General features: G+C 38.3%; 1 protein-coding gene across 3 annotated transcripts in view; it reads right to left on the minus strand.

Moving 5' to 3' along the window:
- FHOD3 (formin homology 2 domain containing 3) overlaps positions 1-14995 on the minus strand; it is a 417165-nt gene that overhangs the window by 42428 nt on the left and 359742 nt on the right. For all 3 annotated transcript variants that reach the window (XM_037381206.1, XM_037381205.1, XM_037381207.1), the window contains 3 exons: positions 8405-8587; positions 3152-3271; positions 2536-2697 (listed from right to left, as the gene is read on the minus strand). In XM_037381206.1, coding sequence (XP_037237103.1) covers positions 2536-2697; positions 3152-3271; positions 8405-8587 — 465 coding nt within the window. The remainder of the gene's footprint in view (positions 1-2535; positions 2698-3151; positions 3272-8404; positions 8588-14995) is intronic.

Below are 14995 nucleotides of genomic sequence, written 5' to 3' on the forward strand. Positions count from 1 at the left end.
AATTCCTTTATGGTATCCAAAAAAATGAAAACATGTAGGAGGTCCTGGATCACTAGGGATGAAAGAAACTGAGGATGACAAAAGTTAGGGAAGGGAAGCAAGGTGACTTCTTTTCATGTAACTTCACTACAGAAGATGTTGGGGAGAAACCTATTCCTGTACCTGCTTTTATTTTTTAACAAACATGAACTAACAGCAAGGCTCAAATATCTGCCAGCAGAACCCAATCCGTTGGAGGAGGATGATATCTTACAAAGATGTTAACAAGCAGAAGACAGTAATTCTGACAGCAATTAAAATAAAAAAACCTCTGGAAGCACTGGCTAAAATGAGTATGCTTTCACCACACTAAGTATCCTAAAGAATCCGAGGCTAGCAAAAGTTTCATCTATCTTTAAAATAGCAGCAAGGCTGATTCAGACAACTGTAGAGCTCCGAGCTTTGTTACTGTACCTGATAGCCTGGCTGAAAGAATGAGTAAGAGGAAATTAAATACATAAAAAATAACCACTACATTTGAATATGTTTATGAAATACTGGACAGATATGAGCAAGTAAAGACAATTATACTTTCCAAATTTTTATAAGAGCTTCATGGGAGGCCACCTACGAAGTGTGAGGCTAAGAGAACAAAAGAAGGAATATATATTGATTCTTATCTGACAACAGGGTTAACAGCAGATGCCTCATGGTTTGTATTTGTATTTCAAAATTATCTAGAAAAAAGGAAGCACATCGAGAGGGTAAAATCTACAGATGTCAAGAAATCAATCAATTAGTCCTGATTTAAGATTAATAGGGGTTTGAAAGAAAGCAGTAAATCTGCTTCAGCAGATCATGGTCATTACTACATCGCAATGAAGTGGACACTTGCCCGCAACATCGGGCTCCTTTGGCATCTGGCTGAGTGCTGAATTCTCCGATCAGCTCAGGAAACTGGCTGGATGTTCTTGTGAACTGCCCAAAGACAACTGGTGTCATAAGGTTAGCAAATCACAAAAAAACCATCAGGGCATCTAACAAAAGATAGCCCAAGCAGAATGGAACCAATAAGTATATAACTTTTATAAGGAGAGGCTGGAATACACTGTTTGCTATTGTTTAACCTGTTCTAAAATGTAAGATGGAGAAAAAGTGTGGAAAGGGTCTCAAAAAAAAAAAAAAAAAGAAGTTGAAAGATTATTTGAGACTCAGATAAGGATCTGAGCAGCCTGGTTTAATTTGGTCTTGCACTGAAAAGGGTGATGGACCAGATGATCTTCAGAGGTCCTTTCTAACATAAGTTATTCTATGAAATAGAGAGGTGAAGAAAAGTTTTGAGTGTTGAATATATTCAGACAGTAAATCCTGAAATTGGCAAATTCAACCAACAGCAGACAAAATTAGATTATGAATTGATTGTTATAAGAACTATGCTAGGAGCAAACCTAAGATTTGATTTTTGCAATTTAAAGGAAATTGTATTATACAGGGTGTGTCTGTCCATCCGTCCCCCCGCCAATACCCACATAAGGTGGCTTTTGGAAAAGAAATCATTCCTCCCTTTGACACATATAATGAGTATTATGGCTTATGAAACAAAACCAGATTTTTTCTAGGAGAGACTTTCCTTCTCCTTCAAAGTTTTTGTGCTCTCCTCTCAAGCAGCTGATATTGGCCACTGTCTGAATCAAGACACCGGACTAGACAGATACTAGTATTATCTGCTGTAATTATTACCATTTTCACAAGACATAACTCTAAACCAGAATTTTCATGGTTTTTATCTCCTGGTGATAGTCCGTCATGTTTACTCTATTAATCAATAATGTACTTCTTTTAAGGGTCATCCATGAAATCTCATACTCTGAGAGATCCAAGACTGAGCTTACAGTGTTTCTATCATGCCTGCTAGCAGCAGTAATAAATAATCTGCATGCCAAATTGAGCCACTCTCCAGACCTATGCATTAGTCAAGGGATCACCATTTTTTAAAAAGAGGTGCTGTCACAAGTTTCCTTTATTTCTATTTATCTTCCTAACTCCTAATTGTCAGAGTTATTTTCAGGAGGAGGAGGACAGAAAAGGAGGTAAACAAAATATTTCAGGGACGCTTTCATTTTGGAACAACTTTATTACCAAAAAAGTTCATTCCAACCATTCCCCTTAAAATACCATCAGCCGTCTACCTTAAAAAGAGATTCCCCCCCTACCACAGAATAAATATATTTGAAGATATTGCTCAAATAACATTTTAAAGTGAAAATAATCCCTAATAGTTATATACATTAATAATGTATATAACATTAAAATGGCTGTTATAACGTGGCTGCCTATTAGTGCATTGATGAGGAAACCACCTGACAGACAAAAGATAAAGCTCAGAAGAGAGAGTACTAGCACCTTTGAAATTCAGTGGGAATGACACTATGAAGCCACATTCATAAAAAGTGCTGTGTCCATAGGGGAATAAAATAAAAGAGTAAAACATAATCTTAAATATTTAATTTTGAAGAGTTTTTAGAAACACATATAGAATTTACCCACTAGACATACCTTGGCTGACCTAGTGATGGCCCCGATCTCTGAATAAAGATCAGTGCTGTCTGGGAACTTTTCCACCACCATAGTGCAGACGTGGTGCAGGAGTGACTGCTTGTGCACCGTGTCCTTGACTTCTGGAACCTTCTCGAGGTAGCTCAACTCAAAAGCTTTGGCCTATAAGGTGGAAAAAAGGGAACAAAATAAAAATTAAAATGTTTACTCCTTCCCATGCAGATTAGTAGACAAAAATGATTACCAAGTAGGGGCAGAGGGGAAAAAAGAAGAATCCTACAGGAGAAGAAACATTGCTTTTATTTGTTTTTAACTTGCTGAGGAGTAGGCCTTAAATCAGTCCATCTGCAGTGAAATGGCTCATGACACAGTTCTCACAATTTGAATGGGGAGCGTTGGCACTAAACTCAAGGGAGTTACTGCAGAAGAGTTCCTAGCTCCGTGTTTTCTACAGGCAAAAAGCACCCTGACATACAATAAAAAGGAAAAGTAGGTTCTGTTTTCTAAATTACTCTTCTGGTACAAAATAAATATAGGGTTACAATTGTCATAATGGTTTTGACTTCTTTTTTTGAAGGAAAAACCTGCAGGGGAAATGCTGGGACATCAGGCTTACGTTGGTTCCATTCAGAAAGTTTCCAATGGCTAGTAGAGTAGAAAGGATAAATCCCAAAGTTTTATTGTGCTCCAGCTGGTCCATTCCTTCCTTCAGGTCTAGAAGTGGTTCTGCAACTTCCTGCCATGAGAACAGAAACAAGAAAGTGAAGGCTGCAGTTGGCTATAGAGCTTTAAGTTTTTAGTTCTATGGTTTAGATTAATTACTACAAAAAGTTCCTGAACTGGCGTCTCATAGAGTGCAAACTGGCCATGTGTGCTGGCTTTCTTCCATGTTCCAGCTAATAAATCACGTGCAAGGACAGCAAAAAAAAATTACATAAAATACTTTCCTAATGTTGCTTCTTTATGTATGCAATTGCCTTAGTTGTCCTGGGGATTATTCTCTTTTCAAACAGGAGACAATCAGAGAAGGGACTGCTGCATTTGAGTTAGATGCATGAACATCTCCCTGCCCCAACTGTTAAAAAAGCTTCTTATAACTAATTTTCCTAATCTTTGAAAAACAAACCAAAAAAATTTAGAACCCTGGCTGACTTGACATTTGTAGCCCGACCACTAAAACTTTCTTCAAGTGATGGCCACCTCTGAGCTTTAGATATGGTTTTGTCCTTGTGTGGCTTTAAAACTGAAACCCCCACCCCCACTGTAAACATCACGCTTTACAAGTGTTCTCATTTTAATCTTTTAATGTAATGCATCTTGCATCCACACATGTTATCTGACTATAGGTATGTAAACTGATAAGGCTTGAAAACATAAATTCTGTTCCATTACCTCAGGAAGTGAACTACACCAGAGAGTTCAAAGGAAGAGAGTGAGGGTAATTGAGTTGAAGGAGCTTATTTCTATGTCTTTGTGTGAGGCCCAGGATTATTTATTTTGTACGCACAGTAACAGTTCACATTATTTCTATCTCCAAATGCCATCCTAAGCATCCATGAGCAGCATTCTTTCCCTAAATAATTATGCTTTTTATGAGCCAATAAGCCAAACTTAAGCTGTTATTTTAGACCAAGAGGCAAAATAGTTGAGAACCTCACTTTCTTGGAGAAATACAATGGGTTATTCAACAAACGTAGTGAAATTTCACCAGAAATAAGAGTATAAAGATGAAGGAAACATACATTTCTAGTCACTACAGAACCATTCATCTCTTTGAAAGAAAAGAATATAGCAAATTCAAGACAAAAATAAGAGATCACATTGTGAACAAAGTAATTAATACATTAGAGGAGAGGTTGTAAATAAATCAAGACTTTATCAAATTAAACTTGATCAATAAACTGCTGCACAGAATTCTTTGAATTGCTTTAAAGTCAGGGTTGATATAGTTTGGTTGCATTATGGGGATGAATCAAACTGCTCTGCATCTGCTTAAAACACAGGTTTTTGAACTATATTACTTGCAACCTGCTAAAAATAAATTCTAAAAGGTTAAATTAATACATTCTGAAGGTGAATAAAAAGGTAGAATCAAAGGCTTCAAAAGCAGGCCACACTGTAGCCCTTCTTAGACTTCTGTATAATACACATTTATAATTATTGATTATTTTTTATTTTATTGTACTATTAAAAAACAAAAAAACTGTGCTAGATCCTGTATAATCAGATGAAATACCTATTCTTGCTTCATATAAAACTCACCTTCTATTTAAAGAGGGCAGATACATAATGTAAAGCTACCTCCTAACCTTAAATATCATGTATCCTTATTTACCATGTTTTTATTTTTCACCTAAAATTACACTTGAATGAAATTTGAGGATCCGCCCAGAATTTCTGGCTGTGAGACATTTAATAATGTCTGATATATTGTTTGACAGACATGCACAAATGAACTCAACCTTATGTGTAATGAATCCAATGGTCCTGGGACACGGGATGACAAAGCACACGTCCTGTACAGTTTATCGGCATACGCATTGTTACCAGCCTGATACACTGGTAATAAATTTAGCTTACTGCACCTGTACAAGTCCACATGCATGCTTTTCTGGGAAGGGTAAAAACTTGGTTGAGATGGGAACTTTGATATGAGCAAACTGTAATTTGCCATATTCACATTTAATCAAGACTGGCCTGCATAAAGTATCATACCCTTTTAAACAACAGAAAGTATCAGGATCATATTGTAAAACTTAAAAAGCTGTGATGCACTTTGTAAAATTTTCAGACCATTTAAGCACTACTCAAAAGTTCAACCTCTTTGAACACTTATTTCTCTAGCACATTGCCACCAGGGAGACTACAGTCAGGACTAATCTTTCTGCTTGGAAGAGAAACTGAAGCAAGCCCCTTTCTTTACCAGTTCTACTTTTCTCATTTCTACACCTGCTTATATTCATTTATGATCTTTTAAAGTTGTCAGCAATAAGGATATATTTGCCCACCGTGACCTGAAGAAAAAAAAAAATCTGATTTAGGACAGCTAAAGATTCTATTCCTCTTTCTAAGACCTTTAAACTCCCTTTGAGATAATGAAATTTGACAGCATCTGAATCATAAATAGTTCAGTACAAAGAACTAGTAGTAACACACTGTAATCTTTCAGAGCAATCAAGTCTGAAAATGAAGACTTAAAGTTGAAACTCTGCCTCTTTTGTCTGTGCCTTTAAAATATGATACCAAAAGAAAGGTGAGGAAAATTATTGTTCCACTGATGACCTTCAGTAGGCATACAGTACCTTAGACACATGTTAACATTTCAAAACAGTATACACATTATCAAACAGATAATTTGGAAAGAGTTTTCCTTTTTCTCTCTCTCTTTTTTTTTTTTTCTTTTTTTTTTTTTTTCCTTCCCTGTAAGGAGCTAAGAATGAGTATTCATTCAGCCAGTTCAGCCCCTCACAGTCTGAGGCTATTCCCTACAGCTGTACCCTGGCTTGCTTTAGTTAATCAAATTCAATTTGAGAAAGATGACTTCCTTCATTATGCCTGGAAAGCTTTTCTACAAACATGAACAATATCTCACTTAACCCTTTTCTGGAACAATTTTGTGCTGTTTTTCTTTCAGGTTGTCAGAGCTGAAGCTAAGACCTACTTAGGCAAAACTGTTCTTGGCTGATTAGCAAAAGAGTCTCATGAATGAGACTTCCAACCTTACTTCCATAACTCAGGTATTTCACTCTATTAATATAATGAACCATATAAAACTTCCAGCCTCCTGGAAATAACAGTAAGGTTCATTCATTTCTTACAGAAAATATATTTGTGACTTGATAAATGAGTCCATTCTGAACTGTTGTGAGTTGTCCTAATTTTAAACCAGATTTTTAAAAGATCAGGCAAGTGCTGGACAAAAAAAATGACAAAAAACTGTGGAGGTAAGTGATTTGGCACCTAAGTTTCATGAAGGGTTTGCCCATTTGCAGAACAATCTTCTACAAAAGCATAATTTCAAGAACAGAAGAATGTTAACAGGTCATGAGACTCTATTAACATAATTGTTAACACAAACTACTTACTTTCTTAACTGAATATGCTCATGGTATCTTATCTCAATCTATATAACACTTATGTTTATGGGTCATCTGGAACTTAAACTCTGACTTCAACCTTTTCTTACTGGAGAGACCCAACTGCTTTTTCTCTCTTGTACCTCTGATGTCTGATACCATATTTTTCTCTTCACCCGACTACAACCCAGGCTGTCTGTCCTGTCTATGATAGGCTTCTTATCACGTGCTCCTCTAATTTTATGAGTTATCATATGTTATTTCCTGTACCATTTTATGGTAAGTACAGTACTTAGGCCTATACACCTTTCAACAGGGATAAAAATATTGGTCCTATCTTCACTCCAGCTCTTGCTTCTTTGAGTAATTTTGGATGTGAGACATTTCATACTAGCATCCATTCTATATGGATTTTAAATGGCAATTTATTAACTTTGTGGCATAAACATTATAGGATAAGCAACAAGAAAACTATCAGAATTTCTTTAGCTTTTAGCAGTGCTTCACATGTTACTTTTTGATTGGCTAGAAATTCTAAGTATACAGGTAGATTAACAGCTAGAGCTAATTCAGCTTACATGAAAGGGACAGTTTAGCCTTGCAGTAACTTCAAAGCAGAATAAATAGCTGTACCATAGCAAAGAAGCAAACAAACACAACACCACCTCAACCCCCCCAAAACAAGCCCAAAACTGGCAAAAAAGTATATCAGGCCAGATAAAACTAATTTGTCTTTTACAAGTCAGAAATGGAAATGTCTAATACTAAAATGTCACTATCTAAAAAGTCCTGAACATGAGTGCAATTGCATTTCCTAAAATCTAAGAAAATTAAGCAGAGGTTGAGCAATCTTGTCAGTATCACCTGCAAATCAATCCACTGTTGTATAACTTGTTAAATATCAATGGCTAGGTAAACGTAAGGCATTCTCAGAAGTATGTCTGTCTTCTCAGAATCCGTATCACATGAAGTTATACCAATTTTTTAATATACATGTATGTGCACAGACACACATACAAAATTCATATTTGCAGGAGAGAGCTGCTTGAAGAGCAATGTATGAAGTATGCACCAAAAGAATGTTCCTGCACTGAGATTCCTGGAAGAGCTTGTGAAAGTCAGCAAGTAGCTGAAATCACCTACACAGTTCCATTCTGTTTCACCTATGCACCAAAATTACATGCTGTCATTTTGAAATTTCTGCCTGTGATCCATCATTCCTGACAGACAACCCAATTACAGTGTTCTCTGAATAAACGCCATCCATGAAGAAGGTGGCAACAACTGTCTGTGACTGAACTGAACAGAACACCCCTGAAGGATGTCTTATCTTTTGTTTGTAATTTTGAGAGTTACAGACAGAAAAAAACCCTTAATGGATGGTGTTTTTCTTTGTTCAGATGGATGTAAGATCAATATTCTCATTTTATGATATAAGGTTGAATGCTGTAGTCCTAATTCAGTCTCTATCCAAAGAAAAACCTTACTGGTCTGAAGTAAGAATTTCCTGAATAACAACATCTGGAGAAGATGTGGTAAGGATTTAGCCCTCTTCTTTGTTTCAATTCATTACCAACTAATTAAAAGGAAGGAAGGCATAATCTCTAATTTTCTTTTATAGAAGGAACAGATTATGAAGGATCATTTTAGCTGTTTCCTGGTTGGCCACTGAAACAAAAGTGACCCGTTTACCCTTTCCTCAAAACATATGCTCATGTAATAATAAGGTCAGGCAAAGATTAAGCAAAGCCTCAGAAGAGTCTCCACCCCTGCCTCCCTGCTTTCCCTCTCACCTTTTCCACTATCTCATAATCCATCCTGAAAGCCCACAGCTGGAGCCTGGCAGAGAGTTCGCTGATGGAGGAGAGGGTGAGAAGGAACTGCTCGGCGCTGCCCAGGGGAACATCAGGGTTTGCCAGCTGTGCCTCCTGGATCTTTTGCTTCTCCTCCTCAGTTGGGATCATGGTCAGGATTTTCTGCAAAGGGAGAGAAAAAGGCAAGTGTCAGCAGCAGGGTTGAGAGGCATGCAAGGGTTGGACGTGGGGTGACTTCACAGCTGCAACAGTAGAAGTCCTCAACACCCTGGCTGGTAAATCAGGACAGCTCTGTACTAACGAAGAATTAACCCACTGCACAAGAAAGCAAAGCAAGGTCTGCTATCTCAAGCATATGCAGTCTGTTGAAAAACACATCTGTATTAAAATGCCTCTTTGCCTCTTCTTTTTTTAAATTTGTACTCAGTAGATAGGGTTAATCATAGGATGAAACACTGAAGGAGACACAGGGAGATGGGTTAGGACAGCTCTCCTCATCTTTCATATACCTAAGTGAAAACCAACCATCTTTCTGCAAGTTACATATGGCAGTGAGGGTAGAAGGAGGGCAGTTGTGTGGCCTGTGATTTAGAGGTCAGACTAGATAATAAGGTCCTTCTAGCCTCAATATCTATGGATCTTCCAGGGTACTTGAAGATATACAGAAATAACTTGAGGACCCTACTCCCTTGCTGTTCTCATAATTTATTACTTTTTGTTCAATCTTTTTTGTTTTTTATGAAACTTAACAACTATTGCAGCTTATTAGGTTACTCTGAAAAATTTCACCCAAACCGAAAACAGCTTCCCAGGAAGTTGTCCCAGAAGGAACAGGCACTGAATTTAAAGTTGAGTTATGCATTGTATAACATGTGGCTTTTTTCTCTTTTGATCTGAAAAGACTAAAATATTGATAAAATGGAACTCAATATTTCCAGTTTCTGCCATTGGTATGGCTCAAAACATTTCCATTTTGCCTTTAATTCTTGGATTTTTCATGTTTGTTTACATGTGGCAGCTTTCCTTCTCAAAGTACTGCTTCTTAATTAGTTGTAACATAATAAATGTATTTTAAAATCAGAAAGAAAAGCAAAGCAACATAAAGGCATCAGATAAGTTTAGGTCTTTACCCTGCTGATCAATGCCTATTAAAACAAAGCAGTAGATTTTCAAGACCACTTAGTTTATTCATCTGAGAAATGACATGTTCTTGCTGTAGCCTTCTATAATGATAGAGGCTGTTTTGGAGGGGAGGAGAGAATAATAAAAATAAAGCCAAAGAGCTATCAGACCTGCCAATCCAAACTACAGCTTTGTTGCAGTGCTGGACATAGCCCATTCATCAAAGTAGCACAACTGCCCACTTCCAGTACCGATAATTCATCTGCCTGCTTGTACAGCGCTGGAGATAAGTGTGGAGAATAAGGGACTTTTCCTGGTCAATCAGGCAAAGAACAAAAGTTAAGCAAGCAAGTAATATTCTGTTTGTTGAACTGGGACTTAATTTCAGCCACAGCATTTGTATTGCTGTCCACCTTCTTATGCTGACTTCCATAAACATAAATTAAGCAGCATTTCTTTCTGTTGATGTTGGCTCTGCCTTTCAGTTAAAAAAAAAAAAACAAACACCAAAAAAGCCTCCTTACTTGGACACTGCAAGATTCTACCTTAATAAACCAATATCCTAAGGAAAAAAGCCGAGGAGGAAAATCCCTCAATACATTCTGATGCTTTTAATTCCCCTGTCAATGACTGTTTGGAAAATCTCGTGATGTACGCTTGTTCTGATTGATAACATTTGTGTATTGATTTTGAGATGGGCTATCCATCCATCCATCCGTCCGTTCACCCACCCACCCATCCATACACACACATTGAAACTTAGGTCATATCTAACATCATACTAGATTTATAAGTAGTTGCTTCAAGGCATTTCTCAGTCCTTAAGCAATACTCATCATAAAAAAAGAGACCAAGTCTGAAACCCATAAGAAAAGGTGTTTTGCAGAGTGTCCTTTGAAGAAGTCAGGCCTCCTAGTGCCTAGTCCTCTCTTCAACAACAAGAAGAAGCCAACACTCCCTCAGCTGAGCCAGGGCAGCTTGCAAATAGGCTCATGTGAACATCCATACATGGAGAGTTCAGCAGTAACCATGTGATGGATGTAAAAACGCTTCTGGTGCATTTTTGAAGGCTAACACTTCAGCAGTATTCTCAATTGCCTCCTACAAATAACTAGGACTTTTGGCAGCTACCCAGGGATCCCACAAGTATTTTGTGGTGATGCAGGGCCTTCACTCCAGAGATTCTGTACTGCTTTCGGGCATTTTAAAGAGAGCAATAAAGAGTAAGCTTTATTTCCAAAGGGACTCTCCTCCTCCTTGTGCTTTATGTAAACATCACAAGCCAGATGTAGCAGACAAAAAGCATCAGAGTCCAAGCGCTGCAAGGCTGCTGTGCTGTGTACCATAGTATATGAAACAGAGAATGCCAAGCGAAGCAGCCTGTACTTGTGGTGCCAGCTGCCAAGGATCACCCCACTGCTGAAAGCCCTGCCTCAACAGGACCAGAGCTGCTGGCAGGTCTCACACCATCTAGGGTGCAACTGCCCCCATAGCAACCACCTACTCACCGGCACTTCTAATCCACTCGGGCAAGTAATTCTGACCCTGCTGGTCATCATCCTTGGAGTGCCCTTGAGCAACTAGTAACATGCTTCTACTCTTGTTTTCCACTCTATGATTAATCTGAGCCGTTTGTTCAGCACTGGAATCTGATGAGCACACCATTTGCCAGTTTATTATTATTATTATTATTATTATTATTTTTTAAACCACTGACAGTAAAAGTAGCATAAATACACAGCAGGGCAGAAGGTTACTGGCACTTGATGTGAGTATTAAATCACAAATAGCTTTGAATCTAAGCAGTAGTTTGTAATGCTCTACCCACTATGGCTTTCTTCAGGTCTATTAAAGAAGAACTGGTTATCAACAAACCCTGAGTTCATATCCTTTAACATGTGTGATACATATATTTCACCTTTATGCATTCTCACATAAATATTTGGGCCAGAGACTGATATACTGTAGAAAACCAGTGCAGAAATCTTTGCATGGAGAAGAAGTAATTTTTGGAGATCCTGTTCACCTGAAATAATGGATCCTCATTATTCTGCTCCTGAACTGCTGGACCCAGCCACTCACTTGAACTTTCAGCGAAGGGATCAAACTGCCTATTTCCTGGACTCGGCTGTCCTGATGTATGACCTCCAAAAATTTCTAAGAGGAAAGCCTTACAAGACTCACAGGGCAAAATTTATAAACCCCATATGCCTGAGGGTTATAGGCCTCAGTCTAGGACACAAGGCAGCACCTAACCAGGGACTGCAAGTAGCCTGGAGCCTCTGCAGAAATTAGGTGCTTAAATTATCTCTTTGAAGAGATAATGGGGCTTCTCAGTGGTGCTGTGGTTGCAGGGGTGCCTGGGCTTTCATATTTCTGTTCAGCTGATTTTACCAGGTGAATGGGAGCCTGAAAAAATTGGTAAACTAAACATCTGGTTGTTGTTGGGTCCAAAGCTTTCTGTGGCTCCAGGCCCACTAATTCGTAAGCTGTACAACCAAATACACATTAGTGGGTATTTCATTGGATATTTGACAGGCCTCAGCAGACAATTCAGCTCCAAAAAGGCTCTCACACTTCAGCTTTCCAGGCAGATATTAATAAGACACATTGATGGTTTGCATTACCTGCAGAAACTCTAACAAAATAGAAAAGCATGTGAAGGTCAGGACTCCACAGCAAGTGAAGCCGCCTGCACTAGTTTTATTTCAAGTCTTCCAAAAATGATCCAGTTCTGAGAAGGGACTTCCTCTAAAATGACTGATAGCCATCCCTGTAAACTGGGAACTGACAGCCATTGCTGTTTGTTAGCATTGATAGTTTCCAAAATTCAAATTTGGTGTTTGTTTATACATGTCATCATCTACCTTTTTAACAACAGGTTCTCATATCTTACTCCTTTTTACATCACAGGGCTACCTAGCCACTCCAGACCCCTGGATTTCAAATTACTTAACAAACGTGGGTATGGAGGGCTTAGCATACCTGCAGAGTTTTTTCATTTCGAGTAGTTTTACTAAAAGCCATACCTACCAATACAATCAATATTGTGTAGCATCACATGGCTATATTGTAAAGCACAAAGCAACCCACCTTAATTTTCTCACAGCATTACGCCATTACTCTGCTAAATTAATCATACTGTGTGGTATAATTTGATTTTGAGCTGGGGTCACTTACTGAGGAGCACTCTACAGAGGGACCCACTGATTTCCTTTACTAAAGACAAGCACCAAGGACTGGTTTGGTAGACTCTATTCTTGTAGTTGCCCATGATACACTTCATAAAAATTGGGTGCCAGGATTTTAAGGTCGCCTCTTTTGCTTAGCTCACAGAATGTCCTCATCCATGCTAAGCAGGCAGTTCTTTATCCTGCAGCGAGCTCCAAGTTGTTTGAACACAATAAATGCCAAGCTTTCAAAGAAAGGAAAACACAACCACTTTGGCAAACATAAGGTGGCAAATTTTTTTTTAGTTGGATTGACACATGCTTGCAGACACATATTGTGCATTCCTTCGAAAATACGTTTCTAACAGGGCCTGCTCTGCATACTAAATGAACTAAATCTGACTTTCTAGCAGTATGTCCCCATTTTCTGCCCTTTTTAACAGCTCAGGGGTACCTAACCACTTCAAACACATGGCCTAAAAATACGTAACATACTTAGGTAGAATAAATACTTGGGCTTTAAAATATTTTGTGATTTTTTTTCTCCTTAGTTACATATTTGAAGCAAAAAACCAAAGCATGGATTACTAACAAGAGTTACATGTCACAAATAAAGCATCATTCAGCAGGATGTAGGACAATAGTGGAGCTTTTAGTGGGTCACTATATAACAAACAATTTGGTTTATTTTCTGTCTTTTATATAAATGAAGCTGATGCTTACACTATTACTTATTCATGCATCATCACTACCAATTAATTCCTAATATTTAGGTACCATAGATATGAACCCCAGTAAACTTTCTAAAAATCTTGACTGAAAAGACAACCCCTCTTCCCTCCAGGCTAACTCTAAGACTAAAGCCAATGAACAGATGGATACAGGGGAGAACAGAAATAGGAAACAAAGCTTGTCTGCACTGTAGATCAAAGGGGCAGTATGGAAAACTAAGGCAGGGCTCTGCTGAAAACAGTGGGACTCACAATGATTCATTTCTGTATCTCTCTGTGCACCTCTTGGCCAATTCTGCATAGCTTAACCCAGACTTCTAGCTCACTATAAATGTCTGTCTGACTCTATAACAATGTGCTATAAGAAAAATCTGCAACTTGGGGATTGGGGAAGGGAATCTGAATTCAGTGCAGGGTTTTACCTGATAAGAAGTAAATAAATATGGAAGAGTGAGGAAAAAAACCTCTTTTCCCCATGAACATCATCCTTCCCAAACAATGAAGGCTTCATCCCTCAAGGCTCAAAGTACCTGGGCTCTGCTTCATTTACTCTTTCTCTTGATTTAAATATCTGAATGATCACATCAGGATTACTCACATCCTTAGCTTAAAGCTGTGGACACAGAATTCAGAAATCCCATTTTCTTTAGCACTGGGCAAGTATATCAACAGCATATTATTTCCTGGTTTCTGATTTCTTGAGTTTGAAACCTGCCTGCATACATATTTTAAATGAAATTATGGGTTTCTGGCAGCTAATGGAAAGACCACCCAAAGGAGGGTGTGGTGGTACAAAGCGCTCAGAACTGTGGACACCACAGGTGGCTGGCAGATGGACAGCCCAGCTACAAACGTTGGCACTGGAAAGGGTGAGTGGCACAGAGCAGCTGAACTTCTGTTAAGCATGCCAGAGAAGGACACAATTCAAGGGAGATGATGCATGGAAGATAATGAAGGTGTGTCCTTCTTTATCAGCCATTTCACATTGGACTTTTTACGGAAACACTGCCTACAGCACTGAGATCTAACTGGTGGTCTGTGAGTTTAGCTTGGCTGGAGGGGTACTTCTTTCTCTCCAACACTTTAAAGCTTACTACTGCAAACTTCAGTGGTGGATACCTGGGCTGGGTCATGAAAAATTACTTTTTTAGCCTGATTTCTCACCTTCATAATATGAGTAAGGTATCTATATCTATCTATCTATCTATCTAGATATGTATCTATAAAATAACTAATATAGCTTTGGAAAGAAAACATTCTTGTAGAGACAAATCAGGCCTTGTCTTTTAGCTAGAACAATCTTTTGCCTTAGTATTTCTTTTACATGTAACTGTTGGCAACTACATTTCTATTCCAGCCAGTTTTTCTCATTTTCTTCTGTAGTCAGCACAGTGAAGGTGGAAAGAGGGAAATCATGAAACACAGCCCCAAACTACTGAAAGGTGACTGTGAATCAATACACAACCTCTGCAGCTCAGTCCCTGGTTGAGATTTGTAGCCGTGCAGATTACTCTTACTAGATGATACAGGCTTATTTAAAAAAGATT

The sequence above is a fragment of the Falco rusticolus genome, chromosome 3, assembly GCF_015220075.1.
Source record: "Falco rusticolus isolate bFalRus1 chromosome 3, bFalRus1.pri, whole genome shotgun sequence".
Taxonomy (NCBI): Eukaryota; Metazoa; Chordata; class Aves; order Falconiformes; family Falconidae; genus Falco; species Falco rusticolus.